The 26304-nt window shown below is 38.0% G+C and overlaps 1 protein-coding gene across 2 annotated transcripts in view; it reads right to left on the bottom strand.

The window, feature by feature from the left end:
- Positions 1–15415, bottom strand: part of CDIN1 (CDAN1 interacting nuclease 1) — a 264747-nt gene extending 249332 nt beyond the window's left edge. The window contains exon 1 of one of the 2 annotated variants that reach the window (XM_036769487.1): positions 15071–15415. In XM_036769487.1, the coding sequence (XP_036625382.1) occupies positions 15071–15171 (101 nt within the window). In that variant the 5' untranslated portion in view covers positions 15172–15415. The remainder of the gene's footprint in view (positions 1–15070) is intronic. The other variant, XM_036769489.1, reaches the window with a different exon arrangement.
- Positions 15416–26304: the final 10889 nt, after the last annotated feature.

The raw sequence follows: 26304 nt of genomic DNA, 5'->3' as shown, positions 1-26304 counted from the left end.
AAACTGGCCTACTAGCTGTTCCTTTGCCATCTTCCATCTCTGTGCTTATAATGTATTCTTTCATCAGCTCTAACTCTTAAAATCTCTGGTTTCCCCCATTTGTGCATGCTCTCTCCCTCCATAGATCATCTTATATTTGTTTACCTACATTGTGTGTCGTATGCCTATGCTAGAATGAAGGGTCCTAGAAGGCAAGAACATGCTCATGCTCTTGTCTCTGCATCCCCATCATCTAGTATTCTTATTCATAAAAGAAGCTTAATAAATTATTGAACTGAATTGCTACCAAAAATAGATATGATATTATCAAAAGAATAAGAGAACTATAAATTGAGAAATTTAACTCAAAAATACAGAAATGAGAGCATATATGCATGAACTATACAACTAAACTAAAAAGAGTTATGCAACTCTCTAGGCTGTCCCTTGAAGTCACTAAATCTGAGTATTTCAAAGAAAAGAACTGAGTCATTATGAAAGATCTGGGGCAAGTTCCTAGCATCTGGCCTGTGTTTTGTCTGCTGAGAAAGACTTAGGTAGGTATTCACTGTCAAGTGAGCAAAACACACAGATAAACTTTCTTTTGTTATCTTTTCTGTGTCAGTTCCCTGACCTTGCCTCAAATTGCAAAACTGGATTTTGTACATTGGAGTATAAATGTGGTCTGTGCTAGGCCAAGCAATCAATTCTTGACCCTGAAAGTCACTGGTTAGTCCTAGCTACTGAGTAAAACTGAATTAGCAAGTATGAGGGGCATTAATGTTGAGGTGGGTAATCCTGTGAGGTCCTTTGAGATTTTATTATTACCCTGAGATTTTATTAACCAATAAAAAAAAATGGCCCAAATCCCAGAACAAGGCTACGTAACCAAATAGAATCTCAAAGAGGAAGAAATGTGGGAGAGAGTCATGTAAATAAATCAACATGACTCTAACTGGCAGCTTTGCTAACAAACCCAAACTTTAAGAGACTTTGGAAGGGAAATCACAGAATCTGAAAAAATGCTCTAAATCACTACTGATTAGAGAGATGAAAATCAAAACAACCCTGAGATACCACATCATACCTACCAGATTGGCTAACATGAGAAAATGGGAAAATGATAAACGCTGGAGAAGATGTGGGAAAGTTTGAACACTAATTCATTGTTGGTGGAGCTGTGAACTGATCCAACCATTCTGGAGAAAAATTTGGAACTATGCCCAAAGGGCTATAAAAATATGCATACCCTTTGGCCCAACAACATTGCTTCTAGGGCTACATCCCAAAGAGATCATAAAAAATGGGGAAAGATCCCACATGTACAAAAATACTTATAGCAGCTCTTTTTGTGGTGGTCAAAAACTGGAAATCAAGGGGATGTCCATCAGTTGGGAATGGCTGAACAAGTGGTGGTATATGAATGTAATGGAATACTATTGTGATATAAGAAACGATGGGCAGGTGGATTTTGGGAAAACCTGGAAAGACCTATATGAACTGATGCTGAGTGAAATGAGCAGAACCAGGAAAACACTGTATACAGTAACAGCCACACTGAGTGAGGACCTAAAACTTTTCCAAAGGACTCATGGTGGAAAATGCCATCCACATCTAGAGAAGGAACTATGGGGTCAGACTGCAGAGTGAAGCTGACTCTTGTCTCTTTGGTTTCGTTTTCTTTCTCATGGTTTCTCCCATTCATTATAATTCTTCTATGCAACATGACTAATGTGAAAATGTGTTTAACAGGAATGTATGTGTAGAGCACATATCAGATTGCACGCTGTCTTGAGGAGGGAGAGGGAAGGGAAGAGGAGAAAATTTAAAATTATGGAAATGAATGTCAAAAACTCAAAATAAATATATAAAAAAAGAAATCACAGAACCTTAGGATGAAAGACCAGGAAGAAGCATAATACTGAAGGCTTCATGTCAAGAAGTCTAATGCTTAAAATGAGCAAAAGATAGCAACACATTGAAAAGGCAACAACAAACACGCGAGGCTAAGCTTAAAGGAAAACAGAAAGTGAATGCCAAAGCCCACACCTTGGCAAAGCAGGTTGAGTTAATAGATGACAAAGCAACAAGTATTTATTAAGCACTTATTATGTGCCAGACACTGTGCTAAGTTCTTGAGATACAAATACAAACAAAATGAAAGATAGTGCCTGCCCTCAGGTAGCTTACTTTCTAATAGGAGGGAAGGCAGCTAATAAAAAGGGTGCTGAAAAGGGGGGTGGGGCTAGACAGGGAGATGGCATGGTGACAAGATCTGGAAAGTTAGAAGCACAGTGAGGCAAGGAATAGAATAGAGTCAGCCTGGACCTATCCCCAAAATGGAGACTGACAGAAGGAACTCTTCAATGGGACAAGGGAACCAGCATGGCAGAGACAAGAAAGCAGCTGAGTCATGTCATGGTGGTGAAGTCTAGAGAGTCAGAAGCGCCAAGAGGAGGAGAATAAAGCATGAAGTATAGAAAACAGAACTCACTCAACTCTGATTCTGCATTTGTCTTTTCTAGCAAGAGAAATGATCATCAAAGTAGAAAAGTAACTCACTTCACAAAGGGGGAACTGGAGTCCCAAATAGGTTAAGAGATAAACTTAGGTGAAATATCCAGGTACTTTTACATTGTTTCCAAGTTCAGATGAATTATTTCTTAGAAAACAAATGAACTTCTAGGTCCTACATCAAAGCCACTATTGATGATGTTTGAAAATTCTTAGAGAATGGGAAAAGCGCCAGAATCCTGCAGATGGGCAAATGTACCAGTTTCTAAAACAATAATAATTATAATAACAATAATGTTAAGGTAAAAGTAGATTCCCTAGAATGATAACTTGGCAATCCTCAACAAAACCCAAAGAATGGATTTTTAAGCAACTGATTTATGAATTCACCAATCACAAAGCAAATGGCCAGTTAACTAAAAACAAATCATGCAAAACTAATCAAGACAGTTAAGTCTGAGCAGTTAAGAAAACCAGGCATGGCAGCCCCTATTTACTTAAATTCCTTCACCATTCATAAAAAACTACCCAAGCTGTCTTTATCCAACCAGGAATAAAGAAGGGGGGTTGGGAGGGTGGGGGGAGAGAAACCTAAGAAAAAAAAGAAAAGTTGAGAAATGTGATGATTATAACTGCAGCTATAGTTGAGAGGACCAGAGGGTACTACAGCTCTGAAGTTTCAGAGATAGCACGGATCCAGACATAGCACACTGGTGCTTCAAACTCCAGATATCCCTACCTCTTCTAATCTGACTGCCTAAAGGCCACAGAAGTTGTTTTGATCTTTTTCTACCCCATCCATAATCCCAGTCTCCTACTGGTCTGAGCACATCATGACTGCAAACAAGACTAGGAAATATAGAAGAGCCCTGAGAATCTGGGCCCTTAAGTAATGATTTGTGCCACTGTCTCCCCCAAAAACCAGTGCATAAGCCAAATTGAGATCTCAGGGAGACCGTTGCCTCCATGAGAAGCAAGGTACAAGAGCAGAGGACAAACCCCTATACTCATCTACTTCATTCTGACCAAAGCCCAGTGAATCCATGACCTACCTTGATCCCCCTCAGCCAAGGATGGTGGGGACTCCCACATCCCTCCTGATCAGCCCACAGCCAAGGGCTGAAAGTGGCTAAGTTTCCATGAGGAAGTAAGAGGATCTAAGGTCAAAACCTGGTTCTGCCATTACCTGTGTGGACTTAAGCAAAACGCATTCTAAGTCTCAATTTTCTCATCTACAAAATGAAAAGTTGGGCTAGAAGAATTCTGACATCTTTGCCGCTTCTAAATCTCTTATTCTGTTGTACTGAAAAAGAAAAAAACAAAGCTAGATATTATATTTGAGGACATAATTGGAAAAGATCTTCCACAGTGGTCCAGATGAGGCAAATAAGACACCAGCAAGAAGAACTCCTATATGTAGATTTCTAAGGCATATAATTGTAAAATTAAGTAATTATAAAATTTGGGAAATTAAAAATAAATCATATTTAAAGAAATAACAGAGGAAACATTTTAAATAACACAAAAAATTAAGGGTTTTTTTTTTAGTGCACAAAAATCTTAAGAAAAAATGACTAAATGTCAAAATTATATACCTACAAACACTACCATGCTGTCTGGAAACAGAACTCACTTCAAAGACAAACAAGATCTAGAAAAATTTATCAATAATAATCCACAATGAAAGAGATCCATAAAAGCAGTGAGAGGAAAAGATCTAAACTGGTTGAACGATAAGAGACTAACAAAAATGCCACACTTTTAAGCTTGCTCATTATATTTGGTAAAGATTTGTTATATTGAAACAAGAATAAAGTATATAATCTTTCCTTACTATAATAGTAATAACAAAGCTAGATTTGGGAATAAAAACAGCTACTGTGATCCACATAAAAGAATGAAAATCATTTTTAAAAAACCACTGTATATCTACGATTAAAAAACTGTTTTACACAGATGAAAAATAGTAACAACAAAACCTAATGGCAAAGAACATCTATCTTCACTAAAATCAGAGCTTAAATCTCAGGAAAATATTCATTTTAACAACCTAAAAAAAATGAAATTTGATCAAGGAGCCAAACCCACCAATATACTGCTTTTGGAAAGATGTCTATGAAAAAATAAAACTAGATTAAAATTAAATAGACTATTTTTTCCTTCTGTCTTTTTTGGAGGGGGGAAGGCAAGGCAATTGGGGTTGAGTAACTTGCTCAAGGTCACACTGCTAGTAAATGTCAAGTGTCTGAGGCAGGATTTAAACTCAGGTCCTCCTGACTCCAGGGCCAGTGCTCTCTACTCACTGTGTTACCTAGCTGCCCTATATTAAAATTAAGAGATTGATCTAAATTATATCATACAACTAGATGTACAAAAAAAAAAGAATCAGGGATAGCAATAATGCTGTAAGATAAAATAGAATCCAAATTCTCAGAAAGGAAAGGGACAAAAAGGCTGCTATATAATGGTAAAGTGAATGAGGTATAACAAATATGGAACAATTGTCAAGTTATATTTACCATACAATTTGACAGCTAAATATGTAACAAGAAGATTAACAGGGACACAGACAGAAATAGATCAAAATATTATAATAGTAGAAGACTTCAACCCTCTTTGACAAATCAAAGACATTACCAATAAAAGATACCACAGATTTGAACTGCTAACTGAAGTAGAATTCATAGACATACATATATATATGGATATATATATGCATATATATACATATAAAGAGATAAATGAAAAAAGAAAAGAATACACATTACTTTCAAGTACGTAGCGGACAGATGTAAAAATTGATCACATACTAGGTCATATTATAGAGAGACCCCTTTCACACTACTATACAATAAAATTAAAATGAAATAATATGATCCAAAAAATTGTATAGAAGCTATAACACCCCCCAAAAAAAAGATTGAATTAATGAAGAAACAAGAAACATAAAAGGATCATTTTTCAAAAAAAATTAAAACAACAATAAATAGATGGCCTGGTATAGTAAGAAAGAATTAAAAGTATAGTCCAAAGCCCATTTCTGCCACTTACATATTACTACTGATGTGACCTGGGGCAAGTGAGTTAACTTCTGTAGGTCCCAGTTTCCTTATCTGTAAAACTGTACTAACCGGTATGCCCTAAAATTAAGATCCTATGACCACATATCAAAACCTATGAAATGCAACTAATCCTGTTCTTAGAGATAAATTTCTATCACTAAAAATGGAGAGAAAAAATGAAGCTGGCCACCCAAGGCACTAGAAAGGCAGAAATCCCTGAGACTAGACCTGTGATTTCATAGGTATATGAAACTCCTAAATGAGGAAACTCCCTCTAGCAAAGCAAGTCTGTACCATCTCAGCAACTTTTTAGGGAGTAATCTAGAATATTTGGTTTCAAACGCAAATAGAAACTCAACACAGTAGGCAGCATATTGACTTAGAAAATCACAAATTAACATCATCTATGTTGTATTGTATTTTTATTTATTTTGCTAAATATTTCCCAATTAAATTTTAATCTGATTTGATACCTCTGGTCTAGAGCATTGAGAGGTTAAGTGACTTGCCTAGGATTATAACATCAGTATGTGTCAGAGGCACAAAAAACCTAGAAGAGAAACAAAGCAGTAATCCAAAGGATAGTAAGATTGTAAAACAGGAAAAATAAATAGAATAGAAAATTCAAGAACAATTGAAGTGATTAAAAAAAAATCCGACTCCTGTTTTATTAAAGGCCAATAAAATTGACAAACCATTAGCAAATTTAGTCAATGAAGAGGAAAATTAAGAAAATTATAAATGAAAAGTAGGGAATCATAATAAGGACAAAAAATTAAGACTACTGTCGTGGAATAGTATATGCATCTATATTCTAACAGATTACAGAATTTAGAGGAAATAGATGTCTGTATACAAAAAAAAAACTGCCAAAATTGATATAACAGGAAATAATTTAAAGAGGTAAAATCTCAGAGGAAGAAATAAGACAACTCATCAAAAATTAGCATGTCCCCCCCCAAAAAAAACAACTCTTGTCTAGGTGTATCCATAGTAGAATTCTTTCAAACTTTCCAAAAGCAAATAATTCTTGTTTTACATAGGTCATTCATTAAAATAGGAAAAAGGAGGAATTTTACTCACTACATTTATGGATATTGTGCTGATTTTAAAGTCCAGAAAAGTAACAGTAAAAAAGAAAATTATATGACAATCTTATTAATGTAGATGAAAAAATACTAAATATTAACCAAGTGAATACAGCAGTATATTAAGAAAATTATTCGTCATGAGTAACTAAGGCTGATTCAACATCAGGAAGACTATCAATATAATTAAGCATGCAAACAAACAAAAAATATATCAATACATATGGAAAAACTTTAGATAAAATCCAACATTCATTCATGAGAAGAACACTAAAAAGAGTAAATATGGAGGGAATCTATCCTCAAAACAATAAAAAAAAAAAAACAGCCTCAAGCCAAGAGTCAACATAATAGGCAGTATTATCAGCAATATCAGAAGCAATTTCACTAAAAGCAGGTACAAATCAAGGATGGCCAATTTGTACTGCTTTATTTTATAATAGCATTTGAAATTCTAGCAATTTCAAGAGAACGAGAAAAAGGAATTTAGAGGAATTAATATTAGAAAAAACTTATCAATTAGTTATAACAAATAGAAAATCATTTTTCACAATTAAAAGAATTATTATATATGAATGATTGCATGAAAACTAAAGAATTAGAAGGTAACAGGGACCATTATAGACTGCATGGGGAAGATTTGGTTGGAAATATGTAAGAGAGGGTTAGAAAACCATGACTCAGAATATCCAAGGAGAAAAGGATAACAAAAAGACTCATTTTAAAGGGGGGGAGGTAGGAAAGGTCTATAATAAGAATGGAATATAGACTGAAACAGGCAAATAGTAGCACAGAGAATGTGACAGATTTTAATTATTGGTTCCCATAGGCATAAACACTGTGTTTTTTTCTCCAAATATATTATAGGCTACTTAAGAAATCAATAACATGAATCCTATTTCTTTTATTCTCAAAAAAAAAACACTTAAGGCTGGTGTTGTGTCAGAAAATGGTGGTTAAATAAAAGAGCATATGATCCAATGCAATAATACCATTGGGTAGACTCAACAATACTAATGAGTCAGCATGGGATAAATATAGGGTACACTGTTGAAACGGAATCTCAGTTTTATAACCAAAATAAAATCTTGGAAATATATCATGTCTGGGCTTAAAAATACAATATAAAAGATAATTCTAGGAGGTAGGAACTGAAAATCACCTGCTGGGAAGTTTTTACCTGAGGAAAGAAAAGCTAAATATACTGGGCAGCAACACAAATACATAATTGTAGCTCAAAGGAACATTTATATCCAACATTCAGCATGTCATGTTATTCAAATGTGGCAAACTAGGGACCAATGATGTACAAGGTAGACTAGAAGAGTATATGACGGTGCAGAATAAACTAGAGTCGTTAAAGCTAGAAAGAACTAAATGGAAAACTAATCTGACTTTTTCATTTTACAGCTAAGACTGAGAAAAGGTGACCAAACATCACCATCTCGAATATGAGAGAACCTGTATTATTATTAAATGCTCCAGAAAATGAAAAAAATATCCATAATTTCACTGATCTGAGTCCCCTCTCCAATAGTAGAGAATACAAACATTCCACACCTCATCCCCTTACAATTCCAGTTGAGGCATTTCTATAAGTCATCTATAGAAAAAGCAAGCAACCTTCTCTCTGTTAGCTGTGTGTGTGCGTGTGTGTGTGCATGCGCGCACGCATGTTTTAATTACTTTGATGGTAACAGCATATAATTGAGATGTCCATCTAGGGTCTTTCAACCTCACTACTAAACTGGCCTATCTCCCTTCCTGTCATAACTATCCTTGGAAAGGTCCTTTACAATAAAGGTGTCAAACTCACAGCCTCCTACGACCCAAATAAGATTAAAATGTCATTGGGAAATGTTTAACAAAATAAACAAAAGTACAAGAAAATATAGAAAATATTAATTTGTGGTTTTCCAGGACAATATGCCAGCAGCTGGGATCCATTCCTATTTGAATCTGACAGAGCTGCTTTATACCCTTTCCTGAACTCAAATGATCCTTAGTTACATGCTACAGCTTAGCCATGTCTTCTGGGTTACTTGTGATTTTTATTCTTCCAAGACATATGCTCCATGATTTGCAGCCACATAGGATCACAAGAAGTGTTTATGTTTGTTTTTTGGTTTGCTTTACTGTACTTGTAGTTTTATAGGGAACTCTGGACAAAGAAAAGTCCCTCTACCAATGCATATGGTAGCTGCTTTGCAACTTATAGTCAAGTTGCTTGGCACTGTCTCTGAGGAAGAATAATGCTCCAATGGGTAGTCAAGGGATATAAACAAAATGCTCAAAAGAAATAACAACCAAATGAAAGACAGCTTCAAATTATTCATTATAAGAGAAATGCATATCAATACAACTTTGAAGTTTTACTTCACTTCCAGAAAATTGGCAAAAAAAACAAGGACAGGAATGATTGGAAAGGTGGTGGGAAGACAGGCACACTAATACACAGTAGGTGAAGCTGTGAATTGGTACAGCCACTCTGAGAAGCAAACTGGAACTGTGCTTTTTTTTTAAGGGATTTATAAAATAACAATATCCTTTGAGCCAAAGATTCCACAGCTATGTATGTAGCCAACAAGAAGTCAAGATCTCGTGTACACCATTCTGCCATACTCACAGCATTTCTGTTGAAGGTGCCAACTTTCTCCCAATTAGCCAGGCTTACAACCTAAATGTCATCCTCTACTCCTAACTTTTTCACACACACACACACACACACACACACACACACCATATCCAATCTGTTGCCAAGGCCCATGAATTTACCTTCATAATATCTCTCATATTTGTCCTCTTCTCTGACACTGCTTCCACCTAGATGCAGGCCCTCATCACCTCACACCTAGACTACTGCCATAGGCTACCGGTTGGTTTTCCAGCTTCAAGTTTGCTGTTTCTAGCTTCACAACATCTCTCATATCTGTCCGCCTTCTCAGCACTCATACAACCACCAACGTATTTCAGACCTTCATCACCTCTTAGGTGTACTGCAATAATGACCTCCTAATTGGTCTCTCTCTCAATTAAGTATCTACCCACTCTAAACTCTTCACACCCACGGCTACCAAAGTGATTTTCCTTAAACACAATTTTAGCCACATTGCTCCCCTGCTCAATTAATCCCAGTTCCTCCATATTGCCTCGGGGAAAAAAAAAACCACAAAAATAAAAACAAATTCTTCATCTGTTTGGATGTGAAAGTCCATCAAACGTGGCCCCAACCTACCTTTCCAACCTCACTGTATATAACTCTCCTTCCTGCATTCTTTGGCCTAGCCAAACTGGTCTTCCTACTGTTCATCTCATATAAAGGAAAGAGAACTCAAATTGAGCCTGCGATTCTAACCCAGGCCTTCTCATCTCTCTTACTAGCTGTGGGACTGAACACAATTCACTTTCTCTCTCTCTGTCTCCACCTTCTCCTCTTTAAAGTGAAGGGATAGACTTAGTAATCTCCAAGGTTGCTCCTAAGCTCTGACTATGATCCCCTAAAAGGAAAACTGAATATCTAATTATATTACAACTTTGAAATTTTCATAAACAAAAACAGTTGAAACAGTGATACCTGATGTTGGATGGTTTGGCAAGGAGGTAGCTTATAAATACGTTAGAATTAAAAAACAATTAAATTCCATTAAAATGAAATATATGAAGGTGTTTTGAGATATGAGCAAAGAGGTGCTCTTTATATCCAAGGTAATAGGATAGTAACTTAAAAATGAAAGTACAGTTACTACTTTACCAAAGGCATCCTCTGTATAGGAATGATCATCTCACTCAATCATATTAACTCCTATTTATGTAGTTTCACAGTCTACAAACTATTTTCTTCACAATTACCCGGCGAGGTAGGTAATGACAGTAATATTGCACCTACTGGTTGAGGGAGAAATGACTTGCTCAAGGTCACACAAGCAATGAGAGAGCCAGAACTACACAAGTAATGCTTGGAAAGCCGCAATGCTTTCCAGCTAAGCAGACTGTACCTAGATTCTTTAGTAGTAGGGCTAGCCCAGTATTTAGCAATATAAACAAGCAAGTACTATGTCACCATTTTCCCAAATAATATTGGGAAGCTGGGAGGGCAGAAGAGGAGAAGGTGACCAAATTAGTCCTTCTAGTCTTTAATGAACTTGCTTTCCCACCAAGATGAGAGGCAGCTGTCCTCAAAGCCAGGAAGTTCTGGGTTCAAATTCCACCCCTGAAACATACTAGCTCTGTGACTCTGGGCAAGTCAATTAATCTCTGGAGGCTCTAGGTCAAGGGCGGTCACTTAGCCACACTGTGGGCAACAATCCCAAGTGCTGCCTGAACAAGGGTAAAATGTAATTGGGAAATATTTAACAAAATAAATAAAAATAGAACATTAATATGTGGTTCTCTAAGTCATTATGTGCCAAGTTCCCTCCCCACCCCCACCCTTAATTAAGTACAGTTTAGTGTCCTCTGTTTTCCATTTGAATTTGACACCACTGCTCTAGGCAACAACTCTAAGGCTATGAATTACAAAGAAGGAGCCAACTTGCACGGGTAGAGGGTGTTTACTCACTTGGGTTCTGGATACCTATATCAATGAAATCATCAGTGCCTAGCTCTGTCCCCATTCCACAAACACAGAATAGGAGAAATGGGAAAGGAAAGAGGATGATAAAAAAAAAAAGATACCATATATAGATACTATCATGCATCAACTAATAAATAAATAACTGCTAATAAAAGTGTGGAAGAGGTATAGCTTTACAGAAAGACGAGTAAAAATATTGTGGGAAAGAAATGGAAAAAGCTAGATAGGCATGTGAGTCAATGGGTGGGTTGGGGGAGAAAAGTCTATGCAGTCTAAAAAGTAACACCTCTTACATAACCTCCAAAAAAAAAAAAGGAAAGTTAATAAAGAGAGGTAGAATTTCCTTATGGAGAAAAAAAGTTACATAACCGTTGATAGTGGAACAAACTCTTACAATAATATAACCATATTTTCTTTGTTCTTTTTTTGCCCTAAAGTGATTTTTCTTAGAAAAATCCCAGTTTGTGAATCCCTTTTGTCCATTTTGCTGTTCATTAGCCCCTACTCCAGACACTAGGCAGGATTTAATAAAAGCAAATCAAACTCTTACCAGTCAATTTTTCACCTTGTTAGGAGTTCTTAGAAAAGGGTTAGAGAAGACAAAAGTGAAAGCGTTCTCTAAAATGGGGTTTGGGCATTACCTGCGGGATTAGAATCATAGAATACTGAGCTGAAAGGGGCTTGATAGAAGTATAGGGTAAAACAAGAGACTTGAATTGGAGAAGTGAGTTCTTATAACAGCTCTGCCATGACTGTGGCCTAGTCACTTAGCCTTTCTGAGCCTGTTGCCGTTCAACAAAATATTAACACACACACTACCAACTTCAAGGATCCAATGATACATATCAAGCACTATATAAAGTTACCTTAATAACAAACCAAACTTCTTACTTTAGCAATGAGGAAGTTGAGAGGCCAGGAGATTAAATCATTCTCCCAGGATCACCCAGCTAGGTAAGTGATAGAGTGACAGAAGCAAGAGTAAAAAGACCCTGCGTCCCGATTCCTGGATCACATGGCTCAGACAATGCTTTAATTCTCGTAACTTGAAGATAAATTACACAAACATCTTTCATCACTGATCACAGTAGTATAATAAACTAATCCACTAACAGAGACTTATTTCTGAGGATATTTAAGCAGGGAATAGATAACTGTCTCTTAGAGCTGGTAATTTGGACTAGTCAAAAAAAAAAACAACTTAAAAAACTTGGAAAACTAAAATACGCCTACCAAATATTTTTTGAATGAATGGATGTGGGTCATTTTTTAGGGGCACATTAGCTTCCATCATCTTCTTTCACTCATTTTCTAGCTTTACTACCTCAAAAGAGGCAGTAGACAAATAGAAACATATATGCAGTCTTTGTTAAGCACTTGCTAATAAGAACTCCAGTGCCCAGTTAGCTGTGAACTTTGACCCTCTAGAAAACTGGTGAGAAGATTATCTCAACAAGTTCATAGAATTTTAGAACTAGAGGAGTCTAGAGATCATCTAATCCAATGAGTTGGAAGTCTCATCTTTTCCTCCATTTATAAAATTGGTAGAATAGTAAATGCTTCAATTCAGTCTCAAGATGCATGCAAGGTCAGGGCCAAAACTTTTTAATTTGCCTTAAGAAAGAATGGGATAGGGAGTGTGGGAGTAGTCCTGTTTGTTTGTTTGTTTGTTTGTTTTATTCAATCAACAAGCCATTTTTAAAGTATCTACTAAGTGCTAGGAATTGTGCTTAGTACTTGAGATACTGATACAAAAATGCAGCAGTCTCTGGCCCAGAAGAATCTTGCATCCTAATTAGAGGAATGAAAGGATACAAAATAGATTGATCAGATACAAAATAAATACACAGTAATTGAGGACAAGGGGAGGGTAGGAACGAACAACTAGGGGGAAATCAGAAAAGGCTTCCTGAGGGAGCTACTGGTTAGAAGAGGCAGAAGGGAGGAGGTACACAATTCCAGGCATGAGGGGCACAAAGGCCAGATACAGAATGTCCTGAATGGAGAGTAACAAGTAGCCAGTTTGGCTGAGGGGGAGGGGGAGGGGGGGAGGGACAGAGGGAGGGGTGGGGAGAGAGACAGAGACAGAGAAACAGAGACAGACAGAGACAGAGAGATAAAGAAACACAGGATGAAGCCAAATTATAAAGGGCTTTCAATGCCAGTGGAGTTTGTGTTTTAGTATAAAGGGATTGAGGAGCCTCTGAATCTCCCTGATCAGAGGACCATCATCATGGTCAGACAAGATTTAGGACAGTCAATTTGGCACTCTATAGGGAATGGATTAGAGAGGGAATAAACTGGGCATAAGGAGACAAATTAGGAGACTATAGCAGTAGTCCAAGCTAGACATGATAAGGCCGGGCAGGATGGTGATTGTGGGATAAAGATAAGGGGATGGACAGTAGAGATGTTTCAAAGGCAAAGTGGGTTGGCAACTGGTTGGATAGTGGTGGAAGGGGAGGACTGAAAAAATAAAAAGATGAGTATGACTTATCTAGAATGCAAACTTGAGTGACTAAAATATAGAAAGAAACAAGGTAGTTAGAAAGGGTGGAATAGGAGTACAAGATAATGGAGTACAGAAAAATTTTAATTATCTTAGCAGTATAAGGAAAAGCAGTAATCTTTATCTAGTATAACCAAAGTAATTTGGCTGTACTTGACTTGTTTGTCAGGAAGCCTGCCTTCTACTGTGGGTTCTACCACTTACTAACCATGTAATCTTGGGCAAATTTGTTCTTAATTTTCTCATTTGTAAAATCAGAGCTGAACTAGATTATTCTGGGGGCTTTACAAATTGTTATTCTAATTTCAATAAGAGAAATAGTGGCTGAGAAATTAAATGCAAGCAAAATTATTATTTGGTAGGGGGTGGGGAGGGAAGAAAGAGGCACATACAAAAACACAGGAATACAAGATCTGTGACTTCCTCCTAGGGAATACCTGTAGTGGAAACCCCTTCCTCACCAAATATATCCAATCTATGATTTAGGAGATAAATCAGAGAATTACCTGAGCCATGGAGATTAAGTTGCTTGCCCAGGGCCACACAACTAATGTCACAAATGGGACTGGAACCTAGGTCTTCTTGACTCTAAGCTACATCAGCTTATTCATATCTATCTTATTAGTAAACTAAAGCTGATATCCTCACGGCATAAGTTTATCTGAAGGAGTAAAGAGACTATAGTCACGAGACCACCGTGGCATAAGACAGATCCAGAAAGCCACCAGATTGTATTGAGCACAGATGGCAAGATATTCTGTGTTGCTGAGTGCCTGGAATGCACTCTCTCCTTGCCTCTCCCTCCTAGAATCTTTTGGTTTCCTTCAAGTATCAGCTCCAGAATCAATTTTACCCGACGCCTTTTCGATTTCCAGCTGCGGATGCCTTGACAAAGTTACCTTGTATCTAACTAAATATTTACTTGTGTCTGTCTTAGCTAGATCGTAAACTCCTGGAGGGCGCAGGGACTGTTTCACTTTTGCCACTATATCCCAACACCCCCACAAAGCCTGGCCTTAAATAAATAGCGTGTTGATTGTGTTACTCTCTAATATATTTCATTGAGTTTCCTGTTGCCTCCAAAATTTCTCTTTCCATTCATCCATTCATTCATTCTCCGGGGAGCTTTTATTGAGAGGTTACTCATTTGTAGCCCTGAGGATATAAAGCGCTTACTCGTGGAGGATCTTTTTTCGAAGAAAATGGTGATACTACCAAGAATCCCTAACTATGCAATGAATGACCTGGCATCCCTATGACCCCAGCACTGTCCGTACCCGCTAGTGTTGTGGCACCTGGTGACTAAGGGGCGTAGCTTACCCTGCAGAAAGAGCGGGAGACTTACCTGGGAAACCTCTGTTTCAGCTTCCTCAGGCTCTGCCTGGTAGGGGGCACAGCCACGAGGCACTGAGCTATCTCCTCGTACTGGGCCCTGGTCAATATCATGTTTGGCCCGGGAAGGGGGCGGAGGGGAGCGGGAATCCGGGGGCAGTGAAATGACACCGAGGGACCGGTGCAGCCCGAAAGGCAACGGGTCTGGGGACGGAGAAGGCTGGCACCGTGCACCCTCGGTCGCCCTCCTCCCTCAGCGCAGCACGCGGCACAGCTGGGGGCGGGGAGGAAGGGCACGCGGCGGCGATCCCCAGGCTCACTGCGGTAGCAGCAGCGGCGGCAGCGGCAGCAGTAGCGCGGGCTTTACGCGGGACTGCCCTCACCTCGGCTCTCTGAGCAGCCGCAGAGCGCGGAAGTGAAGGCGAATCGGCGCCATGTCGGTTAAGGGAAAAGCAACCAGGAAGTAATGCTGCAAGACGGCGGGTTGCCAGATAGATACTCTAGTACTGCGAAGCCCGCGCTGTTGCCATCTTGCATTCCATTGCTGGGCTGGGCGGTTCGGGGAGAAGTTCACTCCCAGTGCCGCAACTAGAACTCCTTAAGGGGAAAAAGTGCACATGAAGTGCATTGGTTGAGGGACTGGAGAGTCGGTGCTCAGCCGAGACCGGTCCGACTTCTTTTTCTCGGGGTGTGCGAGGAGATGGGGAGGAGGGCTGTGAGGAGTGAATAACCCCAGAGCCTCGTAGGGAGAGCAAAGGGACGCCTAGAGGAACCCCCGCACCTGAGAATGGCTCCAGAGGTGCCCCAATTTTAAGTAGGATTCAGGACCTACCAAAATCAAGCAGCCAGAATGGAGAAACTGATTTTGCATTTTGGAAAACTAGTGTAGAGCCAGTATTTCGGAGTATAGGCGTTGACCGAGGACCAGCAGCAATCTTCTGGGCAATCGTTCTTAAACTTTAATTTACAAGCTGGCTTTTTCTCAGTCACAGCTTAACAATGCAAGTTTTCTCACCGTTGCACAGTGGAAGGAGGGCTGGATTTGCAGTTAAAAGGCAGGGGTTGAGAACTCAGCTCTGCCATTTATGATCTGAGTGACCTTCCAAGTCACTTCACCTCTCAACCTCAGTTCCCTAGTCTTTAGGATGAGGGAGTCGGACTAGAATGACCTCCAAGGTCCCTTCTAGCGCTTTGATCTACGATTTCAAATCTTAGGGGAAATTAAATGGCCCTCTGGACACTGACACATACTTAACTTTACTGGGAAGAGAGTGGGGGGCATTAATTTCGATTGGCCAGCTTGTTTTTTTCAAAAGTTTTGTTTAATGGAAGAAAGTACTTGAGCTTTGGTTGAATAATACCTAAAACAGAAAGCACAGATGTCCGTCAGATACCCTTTAGGTTAAGTGTTGAGGAAATTTTATGGGCTTTTCAGTTCATGTTTAAAAATTTTCTTCTCATTCCCTTTCCTTTTATTTTCTTAATTATCAAAAATCCAGCAAATAGAGACCGTCCTGTACTCATATAGCTTTCTGCCAAATGTTTACATCAGGATGTTTTTCCCCCATATGCTTTGTATCCTGCTCTGGCTGTGTGACACTCATACATAACTATTTATTTATGGCAGCGGTGCCTGGAGTTGCCACCTGGCTTGTGTGTTGCTGACCCTGCCACTACTTTTACATGAAAGCTATTTGATGCTAAGCAGAAGCTGCTTGTTCCCCTATTCCTTACCCCTTTCACATCTCCTTGTACCCAATACATAGCAGTACGATTTTGATAGAAAACATCAGTTTAGGGAGGTTTGTAGTAATTATTTTTTAAATAACTTTTACACAGCTCCATCACCTACACTCAGCTTTACAACACTGAAGGAAAAGGCCACCTTTAATTTTTGCCAGTCATTTTACTAGTTGGTCCCAAATCCAGAAGATTATTTTGGCATTAACCCAGAAGAACACAGCACAGACTAAATGACTTAAATGAGTCTCATTTAAGAATCTGTGATTGAGCAATAAACACTCTTGTGCGTGTAAGTTCTCTGGTCAGGGGAAAAAAAGTCTTAAGACAATTGGTTACAGAATATTTAAAAACTGTTCAGCAACTTGTAATCTAAAACTGTTTGAATACCCAATAAAATGTTGCTGATGGACAATTTAAGAAACACCTTTGTCTTTAGAAAGGGAAGACAAATCTATTAACCTAATCATCCTGTGAAATATATTTTATGTTTATAGGTAAAAAGTTTCAGTGACTCTAAACATAATGTAGAAAACAAGGAGCCCAAATCTCTATTCATTCTTTCCAAAAAGACATAGAAGTACAACTAAGCAACATGGGATAAGTAAGCCGAGTCTACTGTAGAGAAGCCAACAGAAGCATAACAACAACAATAACGATGACTAAAATTGTTGTCTTTTTATACCTACTTCCTGGCACACAGTACCTGGCACACAGTGGACACCTAACAAATGTTTGTTAAATAAGGAAATGAATGAATATAATACTATGCGGTTCACAAAATGCTTCCTTTACATTTTCATTTGATCCTCACAAGAACTGTGGGAGGTAAGGACCAGACATTATTATCATCATTTTGCAGATGAGAAAATGGAAACCGGTTAAGTGACTTATCCAAGGTCACAAAATTAAAAGTTGTATAGGGAGTTGGGGCAGAAATGAATGGGGAGGGAGGGATTTCTACAGGGGGCCATAGGCTTATCCCTTTCACCACAAAAAACAACCCCATCAACCCAGATCTGCACACATTTTTCACCAGGTGTTTTGTATTGTTTTGTTTTCCAGGCTGATATCTTCCCATTCTCCCCCTTACCTGACCCCTCACTACTAATGTTCTAAGGAACAGGAAAAATTACGATGATTAAATCAATCAATCAATAAGCATTTACTAAACCCATATTCCAGGCATTGTGCTAAGCTCTGGGGGTACAGAGATAAAAGTGAAAGGGTCCTTGCCCTTAAAGAGCTTACCTTTTTTTAAAATTTAATTTGATTTTCCTTTCAATTCCTTGAATTCTCTCCTCTCATGTCCACCCCCAAACACCCATTGAGAAAGCAAGAAAAACAAATTTGTTAAAAACATGTAGTAAAACAAATTCTCACATTAGTCAAGTCCAAATCTCTCTATCTATCTGTCTGTCTGTATATCTATCTATCTGTTTGTCTATCTATCTATCTATCTATCTATCTATCTATCTATCTAACTATAATCTGAGTTAATTGTCTCTCTCTGGAAGTGGATAGCATGATTCATCATGAATCCCCTGGAGCTGTGGGTGCCATCATGTAGATCAGAGTTCTCAAGTCTTTTGAAGTTGTTTGAAAGAAACTGTATTCTAATAGGGGAAACAATATGAAATATAGAAGAATACAAGGTATTTGGGGGAAGAGGTGCTCTTGAAAGTGGGGAATCAGGAAAGGCTTTATGTAGGAGATGTCCCTTGAGCTGAGTCTTAAAGGAAAGCAGTTCCTTGCTTTCTGCTCCAAGAGGCTGAAATGAGAAGGGAATGCATTCCTGCCTTGACGGAGCCAGTGCAAAGACAGGGAGATAGGAGATACAGTGTTGTATGTTTAGAACTACAAGTAGATCAGTATGGCTAGATCAAAGAGAGAGCTGGAGGGGGACTTATGAATAAGAACAGAGAGGTAGGAAGTGGGGGGGGGTGTTATGAAGATACCAGAATGTCAGAGTTCATATATGATCCTAAGGGTAATAGCAGTCACTTGAATTTAGTGGGATGGAGGAGGGAGGTTAATATAATCAAGACCTGCCCTTTAGGAAAATGTGGAGAATGGATTAGAGTGGGAAAAACCTTGAAGTGGAGAGACCAAATAGCAGGATATTGCAATAGACCAGGCAGAGGTGATGAGGATTAGATTTAGGGAGGTGACTATGTAAGCAGAAAGAATGGGATGCATGGAAGAGATGTTGTGGAGATATAAACAAGAGTTGGCAATGGATTGGATATATGGGATGATTGTGAGTGAGGAGTTGAAGGTAAGACAAAGGTTATGAACCTAGGTGACTACAAGGATGATGATATCCTTGACAGTGAGAGGAAAATTCGGAAGAGGGGCAGATTTGGGAGGGGGTGGGGCAGGGGAAGATAATGAATTCTGTTCTGGACACATTGAGTTTGAGATACCTATGAGACATCCCATTGGAAATATTTAATAGGCACTCTATGAGGCAAGACTGGACCTCAGGAGAAAGATTAGGGCTGCATATATAATTCTGGGAGTCATCTGTGTCGAGATCATAATTTAACTCATGAGAACTGATGAGATCATCAAGGGAGAGTCTAAAAAGAGAAGAGGTCCCAGAATACAGCCTTTGGGAACTACCACAGTTAGTGAATATGAGATGGTTCATCAAATCAGCAAAAGTGACTAAAGAGAGAGATTGGACAGGTAGGAAGAGAACAAGCAGAGAACAGTCACAAAAACTCAGAAAGAAAGGAATATATGAGAGGAGAGTATGACCAACAATGTCAAAAGCTGCAGAGGAGTCACAGAAGAATGAGAATAAGCCATTAGAGAGCAATGTAACTGGAAAAAGAAGTTTCATTTGAGTGATGAGGTCAGAAACCAGATTTCAGAAACCCAAGCAAAGCATGTAGAGGCACTAGATATAGACAAGTTTTTCAAAGCCCAAAGCAAAACCCATGTTCATTAGTCAGTTCAGTTGAACTATTTATTCCCTGATGAACCTGGATTATTTTATTTTAGTAACCTTTTCCTCTTGCCCCTGGTCCCTCATAGTCACTTACCTATTCCTACTACTTATGTACCTGTCTTTATCATCATTATTATTATAATTACATGGGAAGTAGTATAGTACAGACTCTAGAGTCTGAAGTCCTGGGTGTGAATCCTGGCTTTGCTACTCACTACCTGTTTGACCTTTAGCAAGTCACTTAATCTCCATGGCTCCAATGAAATGGAGGAGAAATATAAGACTATAGTTAGTACTATTAGTAAATTCTAGAGAGATGTTTTTAAAGATAAAGGAGACTTTAGAGGGAAAACAAAAGCACACATGACACAGTATGTCTTTGATTTTATTAGAACCCCAAAGGTAGCAAACCATTTCAAACAGTGTAGGCTAGAATATGAAATGATATAATTGTTTAATGGACAGATTCTTTTAATCTTAGGGTTGGAAAAGATTATAGACAATATCAAATACAGTCATCTTATTTCACAGACGAGGGAATAAGGCCCAAGAAAGTTAAGCGACTTGCCCACACACAGCTAGTTAGCAAGAGATCCAGGACTGAACCCAGAATCTTGGAATGGTTGTCAAAAAAAGACAGGCAAAAAAAAAATCTGGGACTAGAAAACAGTATGATTTTTGGTAACTCTTTGTACCTCAGTGTTCCTATTAAATTGAAAGTCTGTCCTCTCTACTTAATATCTGTCACAAGAATATTTAAGAATAAATAAGGTAGCATATGGGAAGCAGTTTGAAAATTTCAGATTCATTACTGGAATTAACATAGTTATTTTCTTTGATCTGCTCCTGCTGGTGAATAATTCCTAAAAATAAGCTACCCACCTAACTCTTTCAATGTGCCTAAGTTCATATATATAGTATATTTTAGTTATTAATTGGAAGCTAAGACTAATAAGAATTCAACACTACCATATAATGGGGTTAGGATTACTCATTTCTGTGGCTCTTTGCCTACCTTCTGACCAATTTTAATACCTCATATTAGTTCTAGAAAAAGTGAGAGAATTACCGTGATGGCTAATTCAAGTTTACAAATGAAAAAAAGCCCACAAAGAGAGTAAAATGCCTTACAAAGGGCTGCTTTATGCAAGACAAATGATTAAACTGACCTAGGTGAATTATAGCTACTTGTGGGATTTCTGATTTAATTTCTTTGTATTGCCTAAGGAGAGATGGAGCAGATGAAATAATTTTCATGTCTGGTTCCTTTTTAGGAGAGGAACAATGAAGAGAAGAGAAGTAGGAAAAAAGGAATTCATCCGAAAGACCATTTTAAAGTGACTTTTCCAGCAGTAAGATATAAAATTGTTCATATTTAGCTTCATGACCTATTAACAAATTTTGCTTTATTTCCAGCAAAAGAATTCATTTCCCCTTTCTGGTAAGAGATTAGAATCATTTTCTTTTTTCTTTTTTTTAATAGTCCCTCCCCTCTTCCCTACCCCTTCCCAAGATGGCAAGCAATCTAAGCTGCACATGTGCAATCGTATGTTTTCTTTTAATAATAATCTTATTATCTCTTTAAAAACATTATCATAATGATTATTGTAAAAATTCAGAAAATAGCAGAGCAAATCCTCAAATGAAATTCAACTGTAGTGTGTGTATATATGTATATATATACACACAATATGTATTGTATAAATATATATACATGTCTGTATGTATATATATATGTGTGTGCATGTATGTACATGACTACATGTGTGTTTAATTCAATTCAACAAGCATTTATTAAGCAGCAGTCCCTACCCTCAAGGAACTGAGGGAAAGACAACAGCAACAACAAAATTTATGTATATATTGCGTCTCATGTATATGAGAGGCAGAATGACTTTGTGGATAGAGAGTTGGCCTTGGAGTCAGAAAAACCTGTGTTCAAGTCTTTCCTCTAACTCAAAGGTGGGGAGCCTGAAGCCTCAACACCACACGTGCCCCTCTAGGTCCTCAAGTGCAGCCCTTTGACTGAATCCACACTTCACAGAACAAACCCCTTAATAAAAGGATTTGTTCTGTAAAACTTGGACTCAGTCAAAACATACCGGCTGTGTGACCAAGGACAAATGATTTAACCTCTCAGTGCTCCAGTCAACTCTCTAAAACCATATTATGGATAAATTTCCGATCTGCATCAATGTGGGGAGTTTCCACATCAGGAATTCCTTACAAAGCTAAAGTCATAGGTCTAGAAGCCTTGTACATAAGCGTATTTTATATATTATATATACATACATACACATATATGCATTTGTTAAGTGACTACTATGTACTGGGCACTGTGTCAGTTACCAAGGGTACAAATACCAATAATAAACTATCCTACCTTATCTTTCTATGTATCTATCTGTCTGTCATTCTCTATTCAAGAGGACTTTATATTGTCTTTGTTTTATGTTTCTTTCATGAGTATTATAAAGCATCCTTTCTCTAAGAGTTCTTTAATCACTAAAATGAATTTGGCTTGACCATTCACACAGGAAAAACCAAATGGATGAAGAATGTCTATTGTTCACCTTATGGCATACATTTAGATAGATAGCCTATTTGAGCTTGTCCATCAGTGTGAGTAGACAATACAGATATTCAAAGAATTGAACTAACAGTTGAATAGGAGGAACGGAGGCCAGATTAATTTCAAGAAGTTGCAAAGCTCCTTTAATGACTCCAAATTTCCCATGAGAACAAAGGTCCATCTTCTTAGTTTTATTTTTTTTTTGGCAGGGCAATTGGGGTTAATGGACTTGACCAAGGTCACACAGCTAATAAATGTGCCAAGTGTCTGAGGCTGAATCTTAACTCAGGTCGTCCTGACTCCAGGGCCGGTGCTCTACTCTCTGTGCCACCTAGCTGCCCCCATCTTCTTAATACTAACATTCTGCTGAATGTTTCTATATGGAAATAAGATGTGGAATACAAAAGTCTCTAAAGAATTAAAAATGAGTTATCACATAAGGCAATGAAGAGGCATATAATAGGCAAGAGTAGGCTGTAAGTCACGAGGAACTCTGAAGAACAGAAATAAAAGATACCATTAAGGAATCATATATTAATAGTATATGATCTGGTCATGTGTAAGAGTAAGGGATGACAGATAAACAGCCAGAATGCTTCATCAGTATCCTCAAAATTTCAGGAGAAACAAAGGAACGCATTCATCACTTTGGGTGGACCCTTTGTAACGTATGGGATGGACACAGGATAGATCATCATGGATGTGTTTTGATCTGCCCCATTCATGGGAACTTCTGAACTGATAAGATCACAGATCCATTGGAATTTTTGAGTGCATATCTATCCATCATAGTCATATACATGTATTATATAGAACTAAATATACATTCTGTATAATATATAGATACCTAATATATCAAAGCACATAAAAATGGTGTTGATTCTTTCCCCCAGCACCAGCAGATTCCACTATAAATAAGTCATCTTCCTTTCCATTGATGGCATGTCTTGTTGTCATCTTAAGATAATCTTCATGTCAAATGACTTTTAAACTGTCAGCTAACTTGTTCTAACTTGTAAGTCTGTCTTCCTTCATTTGCCTGATCCTGGGGCAAAACTTCTGAATATAAAGATATCAGATAAAGCCTTCAAAATCTTACAAACAGGATTTCTTTGCATTACTTTATTTTAGGAATGTATAAGTACCAAAGAAGATAGCATTCTTTTGAGCTTGGGCGTCATTTCAAGCTGTCTATTACGTAAAGAGCCAACATGATATTTTTCCTTGCATTTAGTCCAAAGATCTAATCCTTACTGCCATAAGCAGAAGACAAGATTATTGTTATTAATTAATGGTCAAGAAGAACAGATGAAACTTATCTGACAAAAATTCACCTGTGTGACTCATTTTTGTCTTTTCATGAAAGGCTGAAGAACAGTAGCTTTTTTAAACCTACAGTTTTGTATTTATTCAAAATTCAAAGCAAAATCCACTTTTTGTAAACATCTCAATTCAGCTGCTTGATCACTGATGAATCTGGATTATCTCACTTCAATCACTATATACCTGGTCCTCATCAGTCACTGGTGACTGATTATCCACTTCTACTACTTCTGCAGTTGCCTTTACTACTGTTGTTACCATAGTCATGTGGAAAGTAGTATGAATGTGGAGGGTAAGGTCTTGAATTTGAATCCTGCCTCTGCTATTTACTACATCTTTGACCTTTTGCAAGTCACTTAACCTCCCTGGGCCTCAGTCTCCCTATTTCCAAAAATGAGAGAATTTATTAGATGGTGGTCCCTTCTAGTTCCACATCTATGACCTTATTATTGTATAGTTGATAATATCACCAGAGAAATGTATAAATTAATAAAAGGTGGCTAATCACATGCAAGGGTGGGTCATGACCAATGACAGCCCCCTATTCCATTCGTATCAACACAAAGTCAAAAGAATGCTAGAAGCGTTCACCCACATACCCCCAATACATTGGGTAGAGTCCCTATGATAGACTTACAATAACACATTGGCAATGATTGCACAGGATGAGCAAACATGGATAGGTTTCAAACTGCGTTGTTAGAGGGAGTAACTATATTGATGAAACCACAAATCCACAGAGTATCGGATGATAAATGATAATAGAAATCAATAATCTTTTGAAGAAATAATATTACACACTTATATAGTACTATATCGCACTGTTCCTCACAGCAACAGGATGAGATAAAAATGAGGAAACTGAAGCATGCCTAAGGTTCTGACTTTTCTAGTAAGTCAACATTGATGAACCGGTCTCCAGTGATAGACTAATATAATGGAAAGGATATAAGACTAGGAGTAGGAAAATCAGTTAAGTGAGTGTCAGAGGGAAGATTCAAACCCACATTTCTCCAGACTCCAAATCTATCACTCTTTCCAGGATAATCCCTTCCAATTACAGTGACAATTACTAGCTGTCTGATTCTTGGCAAATAATTTGATCTCTCTGAGACTCAATTTCCCAACTGTAAAGTGAAGACTAACACTTGGACCACCTTCCTCGTGGAGTTGTTTTAAGGAAAACACTTGATAAACTTTAAAGAATCATAGGAGAAAAAGAAAAAAAGTTGATCTGGGGAATAGATTAGATTAGCAGGAATTATAAGGAAATATATACAACAGTCAAATTGTTGATAAAACCAAGAAAATAAAATGCTAAGAAAATACCTCTTTATTCAATAAGAACTGAGACAACCAGACACACATAGCATGCACAGAATGCACACAGCTTAGCTCAGCCTGGAGGGCAAGGTCCTCAGGGTCACCCCTGTTACCTCCCCCACCAGATCTTTGCTTGGCCCCCACACCTCTATGCCTCTGCCTTGTTGGATTCCTAGAGCAGTGGCAGCCCACAAGAAGCCAACACAGAGGCATTTTGAGGAGCAACAAAGTGGAGTATAAGCATAAAGATAGGACAGTTTCCTGTTGGCCTTTGCATCCCTGGCACCCAGCACGGGGCCTGACATGTGGTGGGCCTTTAATAACTTCTTGTGTAAGAAACCATTCAAGCAGGGATGAGGAAGTATTTCATTATAGACATGGAGTAAAGGCCTGTGGGAATGCACACATGTGGAAAATAGAATGTAGAGTTCAAGGAACAGCAAATAGCTTTGCCTGGATCATAGTTCATGAAGGGAGATTATCAAGTGGTGTTAGGAAAGCCAGAATACTATCACCAAAGAGAAAAAAGAAGATGAGGTGCAAGCCATTGCTACTCTTACTGAGAAACAGGCAGAGATCATGGTGAAGCCCAAGATGGTGTCAGAGGAGGAGAAGACTGGTTGGCTTAGTATACCAATGCAACAGGGGATGATTCATTGCTCCTACAATGAGTATTGGTTTTGAAAAATCTCTGTTTTGAAACACTATTATGGAGGATGTTTGGAATGCTCACAGATTGGAGTGAGATTCACTCTAGAATGCATCTCAAAGGAAGAAGGAATGGAATAAATAGCAAAAGGATAAAGAAAAACTGGATAACACCTAGTAATACCTGGTTCCTCTCTTCTTCTTCATGGGCTTGATCAAAGGAAGAACTAGTTTTGCATATGATACATATTTTGGGAAAATTAGAAAAGCCCTGGTGTTTTTACCAATACATTTCCTCCTTTGTTTACATAGCCAACCAAAAAATTTACGGTTGTTTAATTATAAAATTTGCCATGTGACTGCATTGTAGAACTTGTCCTGTAAAACTCCCCTGTGATGGCTGAACCAGATTATAATGTAATTGAGAGATGTTTAATAAAATAATTAAAATAAAATACAACATAGATGATGTAATTTTGTAGTTTTCTAAGTCAATATGCTACTCCCCAGGCATCTGTTTCTATTTGAATTTGACAATGGTGTAGATAGCACCAAATTGTTACTAGCCAGTATCCATACCAAAGATCTGAGAAGGAATAACTTATTTTTAACAAATCAATTCTTGTGATCTTTCTATTAACTATTTGAAAACTTTTATCTTCCCCTTCCCCCCGGCCATAAAACC

Source organism: Trichosurus vulpecula, chromosome 8 (assembly GCF_011100635.1).
Source record: "Trichosurus vulpecula isolate mTriVul1 chromosome 8, mTriVul1.pri, whole genome shotgun sequence".
NCBI classification, from domain to species: Eukaryota; Metazoa; Chordata; class Mammalia; order Diprotodontia; family Phalangeridae; genus Trichosurus; species Trichosurus vulpecula.
Note: the sequence above shows the minus strand (reverse complement) of the source record. Positions and strands in the feature narration are given on the sequence as shown.